General features: G+C 51.9%; 2 protein-coding genes across 14 annotated transcripts in view; one reads left to right on the top strand and one right to left on the bottom strand.

Moving 5' to 3' along the window:
* The window catches only part of MAP7D3 (MAP7 domain containing 3), a 34,029-nt gene extending 24,031 nt beyond the window's left edge, over positions 1-9,998 (top strand). For 6 of the 9 annotated variants that reach the window (XM_045995807.1, XM_045995802.1, XM_045995804.1 and 3 more), the window contains 8 exons: positions 213-342; positions 1,693-1,825; positions 2,819-2,923; positions 4,078-4,131; positions 5,363-5,465; positions 6,492-6,690; positions 7,749-8,020; positions 8,598-9,998. In XM_045995807.1, coding sequence (XP_045851763.1) covers positions 213-342; positions 1,693-1,825; positions 2,819-2,923; positions 4,078-4,131; positions 5,363-5,465; positions 6,492-6,690; positions 7,749-8,020; positions 8,598-8,668 — 1,067 coding nt within the window. In that variant the 3' untranslated portion in view covers positions 8,669-9,998. The remainder of the gene's footprint in view (positions 1-212; positions 343-1,692; positions 1,826-2,818; positions 2,924-4,077; positions 4,132-5,362; positions 5,466-6,491; positions 6,691-7,748; positions 8,021-8,597) is intronic. The other 3 variants (XM_045995806.1, XM_045995803.1, XM_045995809.1) reach the window with 3 other exon arrangements.
* Positions 9,999-13,797: 3,799 nt separating this feature from the next.
* The window catches only part of FHL1 (four and a half LIM domains 1), a 61,881-nt gene continuing 58,562 nt past the window's right edge, over positions 13,798-17,116 (bottom strand). For 4 of the 5 annotated variants that reach the window (XM_045996067.1, XM_045996066.1, XM_045996068.1 and 1 more), the window contains 3 exons: positions 16,492-16,678; positions 15,670-15,869; positions 13,798-15,284 (listed from right to left, as the gene is read on the bottom strand). In XM_045996067.1, coding sequence (XP_045852023.1) covers positions 15,201-15,284; positions 15,670-15,869; positions 16,492-16,678 — 471 coding nt within the window. In that variant the 3' untranslated portion in view covers positions 13,798-15,200. The remainder of the gene's footprint in view (positions 15,285-15,669; positions 15,870-16,491; positions 16,679-17,116) is intronic. The other variant, XM_045996071.1, reaches the window with a different exon arrangement.

Genomic DNA, 17,116 nt, shown 5'->3' with positions numbered 1-17,116 from the left:
AACTGCTACTTACATTATTGGGAGTGGGGTTGGGTTTTTGAACCAAACCTGTTCTGTTGTAACCACTTACTTATACGTTGCTGGTTATCTATAAATTTTAGAGCATGTGCGTATTTGGCTTTTTAATGTTGTTGGTTGTCTTGCACCTCTTTATTGGACCTAAGGGGGTTAAGTTCCCTCAGTTAACTGTTTTACCTGTGAATTTCAACTAGAGTCTAGTAATAAAAGCACACCAGGGACTATGAATGCCAAGGAGGCAACAAAAATTTTGGCAGAGAAACGACGGCTTGCTCGGGAACAAAGAGAGAGAGAAGAAAGAATACAAAAGGAAAGGGAGCAAAGGTCAGCACAAATCCACTCTTTCCCTACTCTTAGTCTTGGCCGGGGCCCAGATTTTGAAAGTCAAAATGTACCTTCAGGTTCGACGTATTGTAAATAATCAAAGAGCAACTGACTTTAGTGTGAATCAGAAATGACTCGTTGCCTTCGAAACAAATGTGGGAAGCATCTCCAGCAGAGAGGACACTGGTCTGTAGAGAGAGGTCGTCTGGGAGCCGTGCATCATGCGTGAAGATGCACAAGGAGACCAGCACTTGGGTCAGGGTTCCACATTGGCAGGAACACCCAAGTGGGCCCGCCAGGCTGTTGCTGTTGGCATTCACTGGGGCCGGCCCCTTTCTTTGTTTCAGAAGTCTTTAAAGTTACTAACTTTAGACTTTGTAAACCTGGAAAGTGTACTTCCTCGTGTTTCGCTAGGACTTTCCAGTGACTTTTGTGATACCTCAGTGTCACCAGGCCTTGCCGAAATGCTTTCCTCGTGTACACTTGAGTTCATTCTAACTCCATCTCAGGGTTTCTTGACCCTCAGTCTTGAAGCTCACTTGACTTAGGGCCCTGGAATAGAAATCTCTGTCCACGGCCTGCACAGAATAGCTACAGTCCTGAGGTCGTTTTGAAGTACTAAGTATTTGAAATGCAGTCACACGCTTTCAGTACTCTCTATGTGGGTTTGGAAAGAAAGGGATGTTGTGAATAGCAAGAACATGTTAAGGGGAAGAACATCATTGCTTTGTGTAAACAGCTCATTTAACATTTTAAAAGCCCTGCATACTGGTCGTTGGGGATGGGCTTCCCTTTGGCACCACCAGACCCTCCTTTAAATTATGTGTGAGATTGGGTGGGAACATGCGTATAATGAGGCCTTTTTGAGGGTCCCGTGTGTTTAACACAGTTAAGGATTGTCATTCTTTCTCTCCTTTTAAAATGTAGCCTACTATTTGATAAACATCTTTTCTACTACCAGGAGCTAGTTTCGTTTCCCCCATTTAAAAATGGTAAAATTGAGGTGCCTCGGTGGCTCAGTCGGTTGAGTGTCTGACTCCTGGTTTCAACTCAAGTCAGATCTCAGCCTTTGGTTGAGCTCTGTGCTGAGTGTGGAGCCTGCCTGGGATTCTCTCTCTCTCTCTCCCTCCCTCTGTCCCACCCCCAACTCATGCGTGCATGCATGCAGCCTCTAGAATAGACTGGCTGCCTCAGTTGGGGGACCATGTGACTCTTGATCTCGGGGTCGGGAGTTTGAGCCCCGTGTTGGATGTAGAGATGACTTTAAAAAATGCACGTATAACTGTAAGCTGTATTATGGTAGAGACTGAGACAAATACTAAGAGTTGTTTTAATGTGCTGTGTTATTAGCAAACTGAAGGACACAGCAGAGAAAGCAGTGGAAGGCCAACAAGAAGAATTCTCGAAACTGGAAGAAGGGCAACAACAGAAGGAAATGAAGAAAGGATCTCCAGAACCAGAAGACCAGAAAGTGTTACTACAGGTTTGCTGACTCTCCACTTTATCAGGGGTTCAGGACCAGATTCATTTAAAACCCAAGGCAAAAATTTGTTTCCCCCAGAAAGATGATGAACAGATGCAGCCTTGTGTGGCTGCGTTTTTCCATTATCATCTAGCTGCTACCTGGGGCCACTACAAGTCATTCCCAGCCACCCTTGGCAAAATTCTAGAATATCTTCCAAGTGAAACAGAAGCAGAAAGCTGAGAATTATAAATTATTAGTTTTTTATTTTGTCTACATAAACAACATTGCAGCTCGGTTTCAGGAAGTCCCATGGCTTGCACAGATTAAACGTCCTATGTGAGTTTTCCCAGTCCTGCACTCTGTGGCACTCACAACTGCACTCCACATACCCCCCCAACAGAGACGATAAAAATCATGAGTGCCTCCAAACGTTTAAAGTCCTCCAGTTCCCCAGTAAGAATGTCTCACCCATGCAAATTCAAATCCTCTGGTGAATAAATCCACAAACTGAGCTCAGACTATACACTCACTTTAAATTGCTTACTTAATATTCCACTTTTAGTGTATCACTTAATAGAATCAGTTGTGTGTCGCATAAGCGGTTGTGTGTATTTGCATTCCCTGGGAAGCTGTCTTAAAGGATCCTCTCCATGCTTTCGAAAGGTGTAAGAGTTTTGGCTCCTGTTGCTGTGTTAATGGATAGCTGTATAATTCCTGATTTTGGGACCATAGTGGCCTGATAACCACGGTGCTGGAATGGTGACCCTGAGGTCCTGGAGGGGACAGACATGGCTTCTAAATCTTCAAGACGATGGTTAGCCTGGTTTTGTGCATTTTTAGCTGATGTTTGAAAACTCAGAATTCATGAATGTCGTGTGTATAGGTACTGTCAGTCAGAAGGTTACATTCTTTTATGCTGGATAACCTTTAATTGTTTAACTTTCTCAGCTGTTGTTCTCAGTTATCACTTGTATATTGAGAGTAAGTGGTATTTTTATGCAAATTTTCTAGAAAGGGGACGCCAAAATAAAAGCTCAGGAGGAGGCTGACAAGCGCAAGAAGGAACAGGAGAGAATTATGTTACAGAATTTGCAGGAGAGATTAGAGAGAAAAAAGGTACTGTTTCTGTTTTGGGAGTTTGGTTCGTTTGGAAAACAATGTTGGGCACATGATACCAAAACATGTTCTTCAAAATCACAAGTAAGTGGCATGTTAGCCTCTGGTGGTTTTCCCACTGCAGCTCTCTTCTTCCTTATCCAAGGATCTCACTCTTCTGATATAGAAGGGTCTCCTCTTGTTGACCTGACCTCTCTGTGGCAGACCACTGATGGCACTGTGGTATCGCAAACCTCTAGGAACAAAGCTCCTTTGAGCAGAATCACTCTGGTCCTGGGAGGGTAGTTTCTTTTGGACTGGGCTGGAAACCGTAGTGGCTGAGTGGGAGGGAGCACCAGCTGCCCGCTTCTCTCAAAGGCCAAGGTGCAGGCTGTTTGTAAGGTGGGACCTCACTTTGTGCAACTCAGTTTGGCTCGTCTGGGATCAGAAGGCCCCAGTCCAGGCTGCAAGGCCTCTCTGTTGGGAGTGGGTCACCCTGAGGAGGCCAGGTGTGCACCAGGGAGAAAATTCTTTCCCTCCTGTGCGTGTGCTCTTTGCAGCCTCAGCCTTCTGACAATGTTACATCATTGGGGTGCATTCTTTTTGTTATTATCCGCTTCAGTCTTGATCTGTTCAGACTAAAACATTAAAAAGTCCTAACTGGCTCGCAGTATGTGCTTTTAAGTCATGAGTTTCTGAGTCTACAAAATGAGAAGTGAAAGGTAATTGGATTTCAGGGTTAAGATGGCTAGTTCGGGGGTATGCCTGGGTGACTCAGTGGGTTAAAGCCTCTGCCTCCAGCTCAGGTCATGGTCTCAGGGTCCTGGGATCGAGCCACACATCGGGCTCTCTGCTCAGTGGGGAGCCTGCTTCCCCTTCTCTCTCTGCCTGCCTGTCTGCCTACTTGTGATCTCTGTCAAAATAAATTTTTAAAAAATTAAAAAAAAAAGATGGCTAGTTCGGCTGCTACCCCTCCAGATGTTTTCAGGATGATTGACATTGGGATTGGGAGGGCCCCTGGCGGCAGCCCCGAGCTCTCAGAGTGGTGAAAGCTGTGGCTTGGGACCAGTTCTGGTGCGTCTGCTTGTGGAAAATAGAAGTAATCAACTTCCTCGGGACTGTTGGTTTGTTTTTAATCTGTTTTCACGTTTGAATTTTTATTTTCCTTTAAATAGAGAATTGAGGAGATTATGAAGCGGACAAGAAAGACAGATTCGAATGCCGCAAAGGTAGTCTATGTGTCCCCACCAGCAGTGCGTAAGAAGTCCTGTTGCTTCAGCTGCTTGCCGCCTTTTGGCCAGTCGGGCGGTAACGCGAGCATCATGCGTGCGTGTCCCTCATTATGGGAGGTGGAGCACATTCTGTCCTTAATGAGCTGTCCTGCTTTTTCTTGTGCGAGATGCTTGTTCGGGTCTGTGCCCAGAGCCTTTGGGCTGATACTTTCTCTCACTGACTTGCGGTTCTTCCTCTGTTCTGGACGCTCCTGTTTTCCTGCTCGTTTGTGCTGCGTGTGTCCTCTGCCACTTCGTGGCCTGTCTTAACGCGTGGCCTCCTGCTGCATAGAAGTTCTTAATTTCCACACTACCGAGCTGATGGGTAGTTTTTGGTGATTAATGAACTCGAGTGCCTTTTCATCTGCTTTTTGGCCATTTGGAGATCTGCTTTGGTGAAGTGCCTTGTCGAGTCCTTCGTCCATGTTTCCGTTCGGTGGCTTCTTACTGATGTGTAGTTTTTACCGCCTGCTTCTGTGCATGTGTAGGTATTACTCTAGTTTGCCCCATACTCTCACAATGCTTTCTGATGGACAGACGTTCATCTTCATGAATTCAATTCAGCAGTTTTTTCTTTTATGGTAAGTGCTTTTTGGGGTTGCTCTCACAAGTATTTGCTTACCCCAGCATCCTGTCTTTTGAGGCATCACATGCCTCTAAGGCCTTTTCCCTCCAAATTCTATGCCCTTTAACCTTTGTGCTACCACACTGGTATTTTAGCTCTTTCCAGTTCCCCAGTGTGGTCATTCATACTGCGACAATGTAGAATACAAATGTCATTTCTGGAAAGTGCAGCGAGTCATCACCTGAAAGATCATTTAAGCCTGCTGGCCTGGGAAGTTTCCCCTCAAGAGACAGCCAGGAATTTTTTTAGCTCTTCCGTCAGTTGGCCCTACCTTAGCTTAGTTCGGACTCTGCATCCCAACCCAGAGCCATGGCCCCCTTGGCTCCCACTCGGGGAAGTCTTTCATTCCTGAGTGTCTTTCCCTAACCGAAAGACATAACTAGGGCCAGCTCTTCTGTCCCCTGTCATCTTTGGGCCCAAGACATTAGATTTTTTTTACTTTTTAATTGAAACGATGAAAAATAGCCATCAATCGGTCCAGCATGAAACCTCTTCTCTCCGAAATAGCCAAGTCAGGCTGATAGCATATTAGATGTGATCCTGACTTCTTTTCTCGTCCTATAGGCTGCAGAACCATTCGTTGATAACACGTACGAGGAGGACGAGGCGGACGACGAGGATGAGTCAGAAAGTGATGACAATTCGTTTGATGACCTGCATCCGTCAGGTTTGTAGCCTTTTGAGTTTTGTTAGTTGCTGTGTAGGACTTGGACTGTCTGGGTTCATCTAGGGGCTCCTCTGCTTCTGAGCTGTGTGGCTTTGGGCAACTTCCCGAACCTCTCTGTACTCAGTTTTCCTACCTGAAAAAGGGGAAGCAAATGTGGTCCTTCTAGGGTAGCAGGAGGTAGCCCATTGCAATAGGCTGATCCATGTCGTGCTGAGAATAGTACCTGGCGCGTAGACAACTCGGGAAAGCCTGCCGCGGTGGCGTCCGTCAGTTGGTGCAGCTTGTGCCGTTAGGCTGCAGGTAGCAGCTCTTACCTGAACGTGAGGCTTCACGAGCACTTCCTGGCTCCCAGCCTTGGACGGCATCCGTGATTAACCGCAGGAGGAATGCCACTTTGCACCTCCCGGAGAGAAACGTCACCTGTCATGACCTGAGAACCCTTTGAAACGTATGGCTGGGTCCCTCATGGGTAGGCACCACTTCATGGCAGCAGAACTAGGCACTCCTTAATGCCACAAATGGAAACGAACATGCATTTCTCTCTCCTGGGCTAGCTGGGATACGGAGAGGAGGAGACCTAGCCTCAGGGCAGCCCGGGGCAAAACAGGGGCACACAGTGATACTGCCACCGGCGGGTTGGCCCGAACGCAGTGAGAGTAGAGCAGTCAGAGCAGGGCCAGGGGCACGGAGGAGGCAGCACTGGAATCGAGGCCGAAAGAAGAGGCGGGATTGGCCAGGTGGCTGGGCAGGAGGAGGGGTAAGAAGCCTGCTACCTGCTACCCTCCGGCCTCCCACTCTTGCCTGGCAGAGGAAGGAGGCAGGTTCCTCAGAGGTGGCTCCTTTGTGCTTTGAGGCCCGAGCAGGCCTGTGCGCCGGGCGGCACCCTGCACCCCAGCATCCCACTGCATGGCCCCCCTCGCCTGTAGGTGGCCGCTGTGCCCCGATGCGCCACCGTCACAGCCTTTGCCTTCTGTTGCCTTCGTTGTCGAAACTCCAGTTTTAATCTTTTTCCTTTTGTTTTCCAAGCCTTTATAAATGGCATGGATTCATCCACAAAACTCAAAACACATTTTAAAAACATGAAGAAGAACACTCCCAAGCTGGTGTTTTTAGACGCCACTTCTGGCCAAGTCCGTAGAGAGACAAAAACATTTTTTAATGGCGACATGAAAAACTTCAGACAAAAAAGTGCGAAAGACCCTTTGGCTCAGGCAAAGGGTACCAGGTGAGTCACTCAGCAAGCTTATCAGAATAAACTTGGTGGGAGTCATACACAAAATTACTGACTGAGCTCTTAGTTTTTACCAAGCACTGTGTCAAGCACTTCCAGAAGTAAATTGATCCCCACAGCAGCCTTGCTAGGTAAGGGCTATCGTCTTCACTTTTACAGACGAGGAAACTGAGGCACGGAGAGACGATGGGCCTTATTTGCCCAACATCCCATTGTGATAAGGCAGAGCCCACATTCAAACCAGATACATCCGGCCCTAAGCTGTGCTTTTGTGCACACTGGTGTTGCTCATAAAATCGGGGAGGGGGGCACCGAGTGACTGCCGCATACCAGGTGTTTGATGTTGCCTGTCCCGATGCGCGTTTCAACTCTGACTTCGGTGTGGATGTCGTTTTACATGTGGGGAATCTGAGGGCAGGAGTTAGGTTGGGAGAGTGGCACTAGATTCTTAGGGAGGCTCCCTGGGGATTGCCTAAGAAGACGTGAGCCTGGGGCGCCTGGGTGGCTCAGTCATTAAGCATCTGCCTTATGGCGCAGCTCATGATCCCGGGGTCCTGCTCAGCAGGAAGCCTGCTTCTCCCTCTCCCACTCCCCACTGTCTGTGTTTCCTCGCTCTGTTTCTGTGTCAAATAAATAAAATCTTAAAAAAAGACACGAGACTCCAAGGCCCATGTGAACACAAGGGGCCAAGAGGCTCATTGATGGGCTGGACTAAGCCCCGGAGCGGGGAGAACCAGTCCGTCCTCACTCCATGGTTCTGGCCACGTCCTGGATCCACGTGAAGTGGGGGATGGGGCTTCTGGAGGCCTGCGTGCTCAGCTGCTCTTGGCCTTGCTTAGTGTTTGCTGAACCCCAGGACTCGGCAGGACACAATTTGGAAACCAGTATGTTCTGTGGTTTCTAGGGTCTCTTCCCGCTTTCCCATGCTAGGATTCTGAAGGATAAGTTACTTATCCTAAGTTACTTATCCTTCATTTAAGGATAAAGCTTCTTTCAGGACAAAACCTTGGCTTTGGGATAGTCAGGGTTCTAACCTAAGCATCTCTTTCCAGATCGCCCACCAAAAGAATGACGAGCCATGCAGCCAATACCAGAAAGGCAAGTGAAACCTGTAACACCGTGGGACCTTCCAAGAGTTTAGACCCAGAGGCACAGGAGTGGATCTGTGACAAAATTATTGACATCAGAAATGAGGCAGAGTCCCTTATGTCCAGTACCCCTCCTGATAGCCGAAAATACCATCCGAAAAGTTCCATGACATTCCACCAGAGTCCCCCGTTGCCTTTAGACGACAAGAAAAACAATTCTGTTCCTGCTCCATCGGGTAAGGCCTCCTCCTGTCTTTACCTTGCTTGAAAGGCAGTTGGCCATGAACTCTCCTGCTTCTGGCTCTTCCCAGGCCTTCTTGGCACCCTGTAACTTTGAGGCAAGTAGGGAGATGGTGGTGGGTTTGAAGGCTAGGTGGATGTCAAAGGGTCTTCCACTGAGTTGGCTTTGAGAGCATAAAGGACTTGATTCTAGCTCTGATGCCCTGCCGTTTCCTACCAGATACACAAAGTAGCTTCTCGTCAGCGCCCCGGGTACCCCTGCTGCTTTACAGCATGCAGATAAATAATCATGTAGGGCGCAAGTTCGTCAGCCCTTTGGACTTAGTCTCTCAACCTGATTTCCAAAAACCAAAAGGCCTTTTCTTTCCTTTAAGAAGCTTTTTTGTTTTTGAAGTTGAGAGGCAGCGTGGGCCTGTTTGGGGGTTGGGATCCTGGGGGCACTGTGTCAGGAACGATGGTTCGGGGAGGGGGTTGCCAAAGGTCCTGGACCCACCACGAGGCTGGGGCCCAGCGGCAGTGCGACCGGCATCTTCTCTACTGTTCTTTTTCTTTTTTCTTTTTCCCTCTGGTCAGATATGCAGCCTTCGTGCAGCCCAGAAGAGAACTCACCCTCTACTCTGGATCTCATCTTCCAGACCCCCTAATTTTTCAGCCTCTGACTTGAACCTTGCCACAAAATGACCATCAGACACAGGGAAAACTACAGACAGACGCCTTAATGTGTATCATCTCAGAAGATGCACGATAGCATCTTGACTCTTAACAACATCCAGGGTTTCGAGTAAAGAGTCATTTTCGTTTCCCTGTGAAAACCTCTGCTGTCTCGTTCTTGGTTTCCCGCCGGGGTGTCTGAGTGCACGGCCGGAGCGCCTTCCGGAAGTGGCCACTCTAAGTTTCTAAACTGAGGACGGAGTTTCTCCCTTAAAATACTGCTTATTCTGTTTAATAGTTACATTACTTTAGAAATTCAGAGCAGATGTTCGATCTTGTAGAGGCCAGATGGGGTGGGCGAGGGGTTCAAGATGGTGCATAAGAGCTTTGCTGGGTTGTTTCTAATCCACAAGCAGGAGGTTGCAAAATACAGTAGGTCACATGTCACCATGACGTATGTATGTTCTTAACTCTGCCGTCTCCTGAGTGCACAGGCCCTGGCCCCCCCCAAATGCTCCGGGTCCTAGAAAGGGCTCTCAGGACGGTGTCCGCACCTTCCGTGCTTACCCGTGTTACCTTTTTTGAAGTGCACCTTGGATTTATTTCCAAAAACGTGCAGTGTTGGTATCGTAGCTAAGACAGTATGTGGCTGCTGTCCGGCCGGGCACGTGTCATGCTCCTAGTGGTTTGCAACATGTCTTCTTTTGGTCCTTGTGCCTGCCAGGCTTGCACTTCGTTTACACACTCAGCCTTGGGATGTAGGGACCAGAGCTGCTTGCCTTGCCCTAGCCACTGGCTGCAAGTGAGCACAGGAGCAGTGCCATTCTTGGTCTCCGTGATAGATAGGTGTGCGCACATGCACGCGTACACACGTGCATACACACTTGTGCGCACACGTCCCGCGTGCACGCAGAATAGGTTTCCTGAAATCTGTCAAATTCTGCTTACACACACCATCAATTCAAACTTGAATGCGGGATAGTCCTACTGCTAATGAGTTTGCTGGCAAATCACAACGAGTTTCAAGCAAGCCTTGTGTTCCTTTCTAGCCACCAGCCTTGGATTAATAAAAGGAAGGAATTCTTTCTGATTCTTTAATTTTGGGGCATTCAGAATACTGTACCATTGTTATGGGTTAGAACTTGGTGGCTTAGATTTGAAAACTATTTTTATACACTAGCTGTTTTGCATAGAAGGCAGAGACAATCATCCCGACAGAGTTTCTGGTCTTTTTCTGCACAAATGTCGCATGTTGAAACACTGTTATACCCATGTTTGTGTGCTCTGTGAAATAAACTTTGCAGATAAAGCAAGTTTTCTTTATCATTCTTGTTTTTAAAGATTTTATTTATTTATCACAGATCACAAGTAGGCAGAGAGGCAGGCAGAGAGAGAGGAGGAAGCAGGCTCCCCGCTGAGCAGAGAGCCCGATGCGGGGCTCGATCCCAGGACCGTGGGACCATGACCTGAGCCGAAGGCAGAGGCTTTGACCCACCGAGCCACCCAGGTGCCCGTTCTTTTTCATTCTAATCATAAAACCCTTACTGCTGGTGGTTTGAAGGTGGCCCTAATTGTTAACCAGGCTGTGATTGGAGCCAAGTGGTAGGTTCAGTAAAAGATGAGCAGACCCGGGCGCCTGGGTGCCTCAGTGGGTTAAGCCGCTGCCTACGGCCCAGGTCATGATCTCGGGGTCCTGGGATCGAGTCCCGCATCAGGCTCTCTGCTCGGCAGGGAGCCTGCTTTCCCCTCTCTCTCTGCCTGCCTCTCTGTCTACTTGTGATCTCTCTGTCAAATAAATAAAAAATCTTTAAAAAAAAAAAAAAAAAAAGATGAGCAGACCCTCTGCTGTCCCCCCTCAGCCACCTGTGGGGCACGGAGGTGCTATCTTCAAATTCTGTGCCTGTTTCAGTGCTTGTTACTCTCTCCAGCAGTGGCTCTTCACTTCTCCGGGAGGCCAGTGGTCATAAAGTATTTTTCTCCGGGGCACGTGAGGGGTTCAGTGAAGTGGCTCCTTTGGGCTCAGGTCATGATCCCGGGCTCCCTGCTCATCGGGGATTCTGCCTCTCCCTCCGTCCCTCCCTCCCCCCACCTCGCCTGCTCGGGTGCTTGCTCTCTCAATTGAATAAAATCTTGAAAAAAAAATTCCTACATGTTGTTGGGCAGCTGTCTGGTTCCAGAACATTTTCATCACCCTCAAAACACCCATCCCCTCTAAGCAGTCACTCCTCACCTCCCTCCGCAGCCCCTTTAGGGGCCTCACTTGGGTGCCTGCCACAGGGACAGTGCTCTGCCTCCATCCTGCGGGTGCGCACGCGTGGCCAGTGGCTGGGCGCATGTCCTGACTCCCGACCCCTCCCTGGTCCTGTGCGTGGCTAAACCCTGCGTTCTGACCCACCCGTAGGTGTCTGGTGTCCCGCCCGGAGACATGTTCTGTTCTGCTAGGTTTTGTTTCCGACAGGCGAGGCCCCTGTTTATCCCGTCTCCGGGTCCGGTGCTGAGAACAGCGGCAGCCAGCCCCGCTCGGCCTTGCACGTTGCCGGTCCGGCTGCAGTCGCCGACCCCGATGCCCCGGGCACACGCCACCTGCAGCGGCTCTCAGCTCCCAGGTGGCGGACACTGGCTGAGCCCCTTGAACTCAGTGGGGGTATGGGACACCTTGGTTACCTCTCATGTTCCTTCCTCTCTAGGTAGTCTCTTAGTGTCCCTGTCCCTGAGGGACAGGTCCCTAACTTCTGCCAGCGGGTTCTGCCTATGAGCCCGTTTCCTGTACCTGTGTCCTCTCGCACAGGTATGATGCCTTGGGACAGCTCTGTTCCCAGGCTGCCACAGCGGTGCGGTAGGGACTGCTGGAAAGGGTGCCGGCCAGGGACTGAAAGTACTCAAGTCCTGCGTCTTAGCTGAGGTGTCCGTGTGCTCCCTCTGGGACTTGGCTTGTGTTTTCACGTGGCCGTGCTATGGTCTCGGAGTCCCTCGTGGCGAGAGAGGGAAGAGCAGCAGGAGCTAGTGCCAGGAAGCAAAAACCTGGAGGCAGGCTGGACCCCACAATTCCATCAGGGGTCCGTTCCTGGTGGCCTGGTGGTGCCTCCCCCCAGCCCCCCTGCCCTGCCACCCCAGGGCCGTGGAGGCCTGGTTTGTAGAAGCAGGCCCTGGAGAGGCCGCCTCACTGTTGCTTTCCCGTCCCACAGTCCAGTCGCAGTGTTCCCGGATGGGTGCATCCAGGGGGTTCCCCAAGTCTGGTAATAACTATAGTTACATCTACACGCGCCATATGCCGGGGACTCTATTATTAGGCATCTTTAAACCCTGTGAGGATGGGTATTCATTTTTACCTGGGACGACACAGAATGGTGGAGACTGGCACTTGTTCAACATCGTACAGCCAGGAAGAGGCAGAGCTGATGCTCAAATTCAAGGGTGATCGTAAAGCCAACAACCCCGTCTTGCTTTGCGAGTGGGAAGTGCCCTGTGGCTTGCGTGGTGGGCAACAGACTGCCTTTGATGCTGGAGGTACGAGCAAATTGCTAACATTCATCGAGCTTTTACTGGATGTCCGTCGTCCTGCTAAGCGCTTATTCTGTCCTCTGCATGTGATTCCGGGAGGTAGGAATTCCGTCACATTTTACAGGCGAGGAGAGCTCAGAGAGGTCAGGTCTCGGTGGCAGAGTGAGTGGCAGAACCCAGGGGTTTGAACCCAGGCCACCCGCTCCAGAACACACCCTGTGAACCACAGTATGTTCCTGATATTCCGATCCCTGTAATTACCAGGGAGAAAAGGGTTCTCTGATGAAAAGCTGACATCTCCCCTCCCCCCTCCTGTGTCTCTATGGCGTCCGTCTGCGGATGGAGTACTGAGCAGACGCGATGGTTTTCGCAGTGTGATGCGGCAGACACAGCCCCTACCGCGAGGGGCTCACCATTTCGGTGGCGATGCCTGCTCACAATGCCCTCCGGCAGACCTCTCTGACCTTCCGCCTTCTCACCTGGAAAATGGGGCCATAGTGCCATCAGCGGAGGCCGTGAGGGTTAGCTATCAAGCCAGACCTGTTCTCGGGTGAGGAACGGGGAGGAAGCAGCCTGCTGGTCCGGGGAAGGCAAGGCCGAGCTGGCCGGGCCGGCCTGGCCTGGCTTGGGCGGTGCCAGTGGCTGCGGTCGTGGTGCATTTTCGTAGCGGACCCTGGCGCTGGTGTGGGCTGGAGTTTTACGGGCCAAGGGGGATAGGAAGGCCAGAGGGTGACACAGGATGGCAGAGGAGTGGAGAATCTAGGGCAGATGAGAGAAGTTAGGAAGGGAAGGGGCTGGGAGCAGTCAGTGGACTGGGGGGGGGGCGGCCAAGCACAAGCTCAGTGGGAATAAGGACCCCTCCCTCCACTGGGTCCCTGAAGGAAGTCCCCACTCCACGCCAGGCTTGTCTCCTCTGGGCTCTGCCCCTTACCGCGATCTCCATAACCTGGCCAGCTCCCTTGGGAGGCGGGGGCGGGGTGGGAGGATCACCCCAATTCCCCACCCCACCCTGCTCCCTTGGGGCTCCAGATGACCCAGCACTTCCGTGGTTTTAACTGCTCATTTCTCTAGGGAGACAGACACAAGGGGCTGTCACCCGTTCATAAAAATGCCCGTGGTCTCTTGCTGACAGGCGGATTCCCTGCTAACACGGTCAGGTTCACACTAGCATGAGAGCGGTCCTGCCCTTTGCTTTCTCGACTATGGCCCCGACGCTCCTCAGACCGTCGCCCCATCCCCGGGCCGGCCACAAGGGGGAGCGAGTTTCTCCCGCCGGCCCAAGGGTGGAGGGAGCCCTTGACAGCGGCGCTCCGCAGGGCACAGGGAAAGGGCAGCCTTCAGCTGCCAATCCCTTCCTACTTCCGGCTCCCCCCGTCCAGCCCCCCCCCCCGTTTCTTTCAGGGATGTGAGCATCTGCGAAATGCTTCTTTGGGATCAGAGTGGGGTTCTGTTTTTAACTGGATCTGAGGGCTCTTACAGGTTTTATCTTGCTCGGAATTCCTATTCCGTGCTGCACTGAATGGGCTCCATGCTTGAAGGAAGGAAAACAGTCACTGGGGTTCTGGGATCAGTCGTGTCCCCCTACAGCAACCCCAGCGGCAAAATGAAAAGACCAGGCCAGTTATTTATATGCTGCTTTATTTCTGTAAGGGTACACTGAAACGTTAGAGGATAATAGCTAATGACAAAATGCAGAAATGAGGCGTTGGCTTCGCTAACCACTCCTACGAGAATGTTCGTATGCACTGGCATTACGTGTTTACTTGTACTGTCTCGTTATACTACGTCCTAGAACAATGTCGATGAGAGTGCAGTGAGGTGAGCACTACATGGGCGTCCGGCTGGCCCGGGAGGGTGGCCGCCACGCCCCCAGAGATCCCGCGAAGCTGAGGGGCAGTCCTTTAAGAGTCACAAGAAGAGGGACTGGGCGGGGCTCTTCACCACGGGGACCAAGAGCAGACAACTACTACATTACGTCACTGTCCAGAGACATCCTGTCGGGTCAGTGACCGTCCCGGTGCCTGCTCAGCTACCCCTCTCGGGTGTTAGGGTTACTTCTGTAGGATGGATTTCAAAACTGCAGGAACGCTGGAGGGGGCGAAAATACTGACATGCAAGTCTCCAAACCCATAAACTATGTTACTATTCATATTAAAACAAAAATATTAAAAAAAATAAAAGAAAGGGCAGCTGGGTTAGTTCTGTTAAGCTTCCAGAAGCATTCGCGGTGACGATGTTCCTGTGCAACAGGCTCGTTCTCTCGGGTCTGCCTACACTTTGCAAATCACCTGCACGTTCCATGCTTGAAAGTAGGAACGTTCAGAAAACACGCCACACGGGGAAATTGGAAGTTAGTATGGGGGGTGGGGAAGGTCAGTTTAGAGTTACTTAACAGCTAAGTTCAAATGTTAACTTTCTGGAAATTCGTATCAGTCGTTTGAAAGCACAAAAGAACAGAAGAGACTCTGATGAGCAAGTTCAACCATGCATTTCGCTAAGTTTGCTTTCTGCTCACCAAAGACGTGAGCAGCCGAGTTGCAGCAGCCGCTGCAACTCTCGCGTGGCCCGGGGACACGGGGACACGGCAGGTCCTGGCTGAGCCGCGAGACGCAGCTCGGCAGGGGCTTCGTGGGGCACGCCGCTTGCTTGCATCGCTAAGCAGCTACGTGGTCAGCACTTTTCTGCTCTAGGATAAACATGCAGAAGAGTCAGTCTACCTAAGTGTGTGTGTTCTCATGGCAGCTACGGAGAAGTGTACTTGGCCGCTACATCCTAACGCGAGCACTGTGCGCCCTGGTGGGAGTGACAGTGTAGAATGGGGGCAAAGGCAGGAGGAGGGCTTCAGAGGCAAGAGGCCACTCTGGCCCGGGGGGGGGGGGTGGCGCTGGCCAGAGGGCGAGGACACAGAGAACAAGACTCGATTCCACTTTACAGGACAGGAGCCCCTGTCACTTTACAGCTTTTTGGCACAGTCGGGGCAATACACTTGCTCCTCGTGGAAAACAAAGCGCTTGTTGGCCAGGTTCACGGAGCACTTTTTGCAGTGGAAGCAGTAGTCGTGCCAGGATTGTCCTTCATAGGCCACCACACTGGAGCCTTTACCAAACCCTGGGGAGACAGCAAAGCAAACAGAGGAGCCACCTGAGTGCGGGCGAGAGGCAGGCCGCCGCCTGGCCCGTTCACGTTCACGGAGCCGACAAGCACGCGGGGGCCGCATCGGTCCGGCCCGTCCCCCCGCCTGGCCGCCGCCCCCCACACCGCGCACTGCCTCCCCCTCCCCCTCAGTGCGCCGCCGCCACCCTGCTCCGGCTCTCCAGGACCTGAGAAGATGCCAGAGCTCGGCCACGAGCCCACACTCCCCTGCCACCACTATCGCCCCTGTGACGCGCACCGACCTCCCAGCATAACCAGTTTCTTTGATTTAGGTCAGGGCCACGGCATCAAAGTGGCCACCAGGAGGCAAACTTGGGCTGTTCGTAGGGTGTGCACTTACCGGGCCTCGAGGAGCTGCTAAGCTTCGATTTTTTCTATAAAGAACCACCACCCACGAGGGACAAGTCCTCTCTCCACCCGGATGCCTGCCCCGGAGGTTGGCGCTGGGAAACAGGGTGAGAGGCAAGCGTTTCCCGTGGCACACTGGGGGCTTCCTAGCTTTAGAGACTGGGTGGCTCACTCTTGACACAGTCCTTTTCCCTGAGGATGGCAAAAGTCTTCTCAAATGTACATTTCAAGGCTCCCCGGGGAGATGGGAAAATTGGAGGCGGGGAAAGGGCCCAGGGCACATGGACCGCGGCCGCGAGATGAGGAATGAAGTGATTAGCTCTGCTCTGATCGCAAAGAAGCTGCCCGCAGCGACCCCTCCACTAGCCTGCCGCTAGGGGCGCTCTAATCCCAGCTTGCCACTCGCCAGCTTCCCCTCCCCCCACCTCCCCACCCCCCCCCCCCAACCCTGCCACCACCCACCCCGGCCTCTCCCTGCCCCGCCGGACCCCCCCCCCCAACCTCACCGCTCCCCTCCCTGCGCGTGAGTGCGCACGGTGCCTGCCTGCCCGTGGCCATGGCCGTGGGTCTCAGGCTCGTGAACTCCGGCAGCGTCGTTAGTCAGCAGTAGTCAGGAGGTGTTCTGTATGGCAAAGGCTAAGCTGGCCTGAGGGAGAATCCAAACTATTGGGGGGGGCCTTCAGGATCACAATGGCAGGGGGAGAGGACATTCTCTGGGGCCTTTGTGGATGAAACCGACGACGGAGGAAAATGAGAGATGGTTACCATGCGCAAGACCTAGCCTGGCAGACTTAGCAAGGACTCTTTAGCCTACCAGTGATGGGGTTCTTGCATCCAGCACACTTCTTGGCCACAAAGTTCTTGTAGCAATCCACGCAGTAATACTGGTCCTCCACAGCGGTGAAACGCTGCCCAGCCAGCTTCTTAGAGCAGGTAACACACACAAAGCACTCGGCATGCCAGGGCTGATCCTGGTAAGTGATTCCTCCAGATGTGATGGCCTAGACCAGGGAGTGTAGCACCGGATTCAGATTCAACAACCATTTTGTTGAATGCCTACTATGTGCCAGGCACTGTGCTGGGCGCTTTGGTATACAATATCTCATTTAATCGCCACAACAGCCATGGGAGGCAGGTGCCATTATTATCCCCGGGTTCCAGATGAAGACACCGAGGCTCAGAGACAGGGAGCACCTGCGTGAGGTCACGCACAGCCAACCAGGTGGCAGAGGCAGGCCTCTAGAGCTGGGGCTGCCAGGGGCCTCCATAGTGCGTGTGTCCCCGGACAGCGGGCCGGGGCCCGGGCGCCACTTTCTCCTGCCACAGTCTCCTCATCTGCAAACCGAGAATAATAATTCCCACGTCGCAGGGCTGTCGTGAGGATGGAATGGGATAGTGTGTGTGCAAGTGCTCTGCAAACTGTCCAACGCTTCTAGAAG

Source organism: Meles meles, chromosome X (genome assembly GCF_922984935.1).
Source record: "Meles meles chromosome X, mMelMel3.1 paternal haplotype, whole genome shotgun sequence".
In the NCBI taxonomy this organism is placed as follows: domain Eukaryota; kingdom Metazoa; phylum Chordata; class Mammalia; order Carnivora; family Mustelidae; genus Meles; species Meles meles.
The sequence above is the reverse complement of the archived record's forward strand: the minus strand, read 5'-3'. Positions and strand labels throughout refer to the sequence as shown.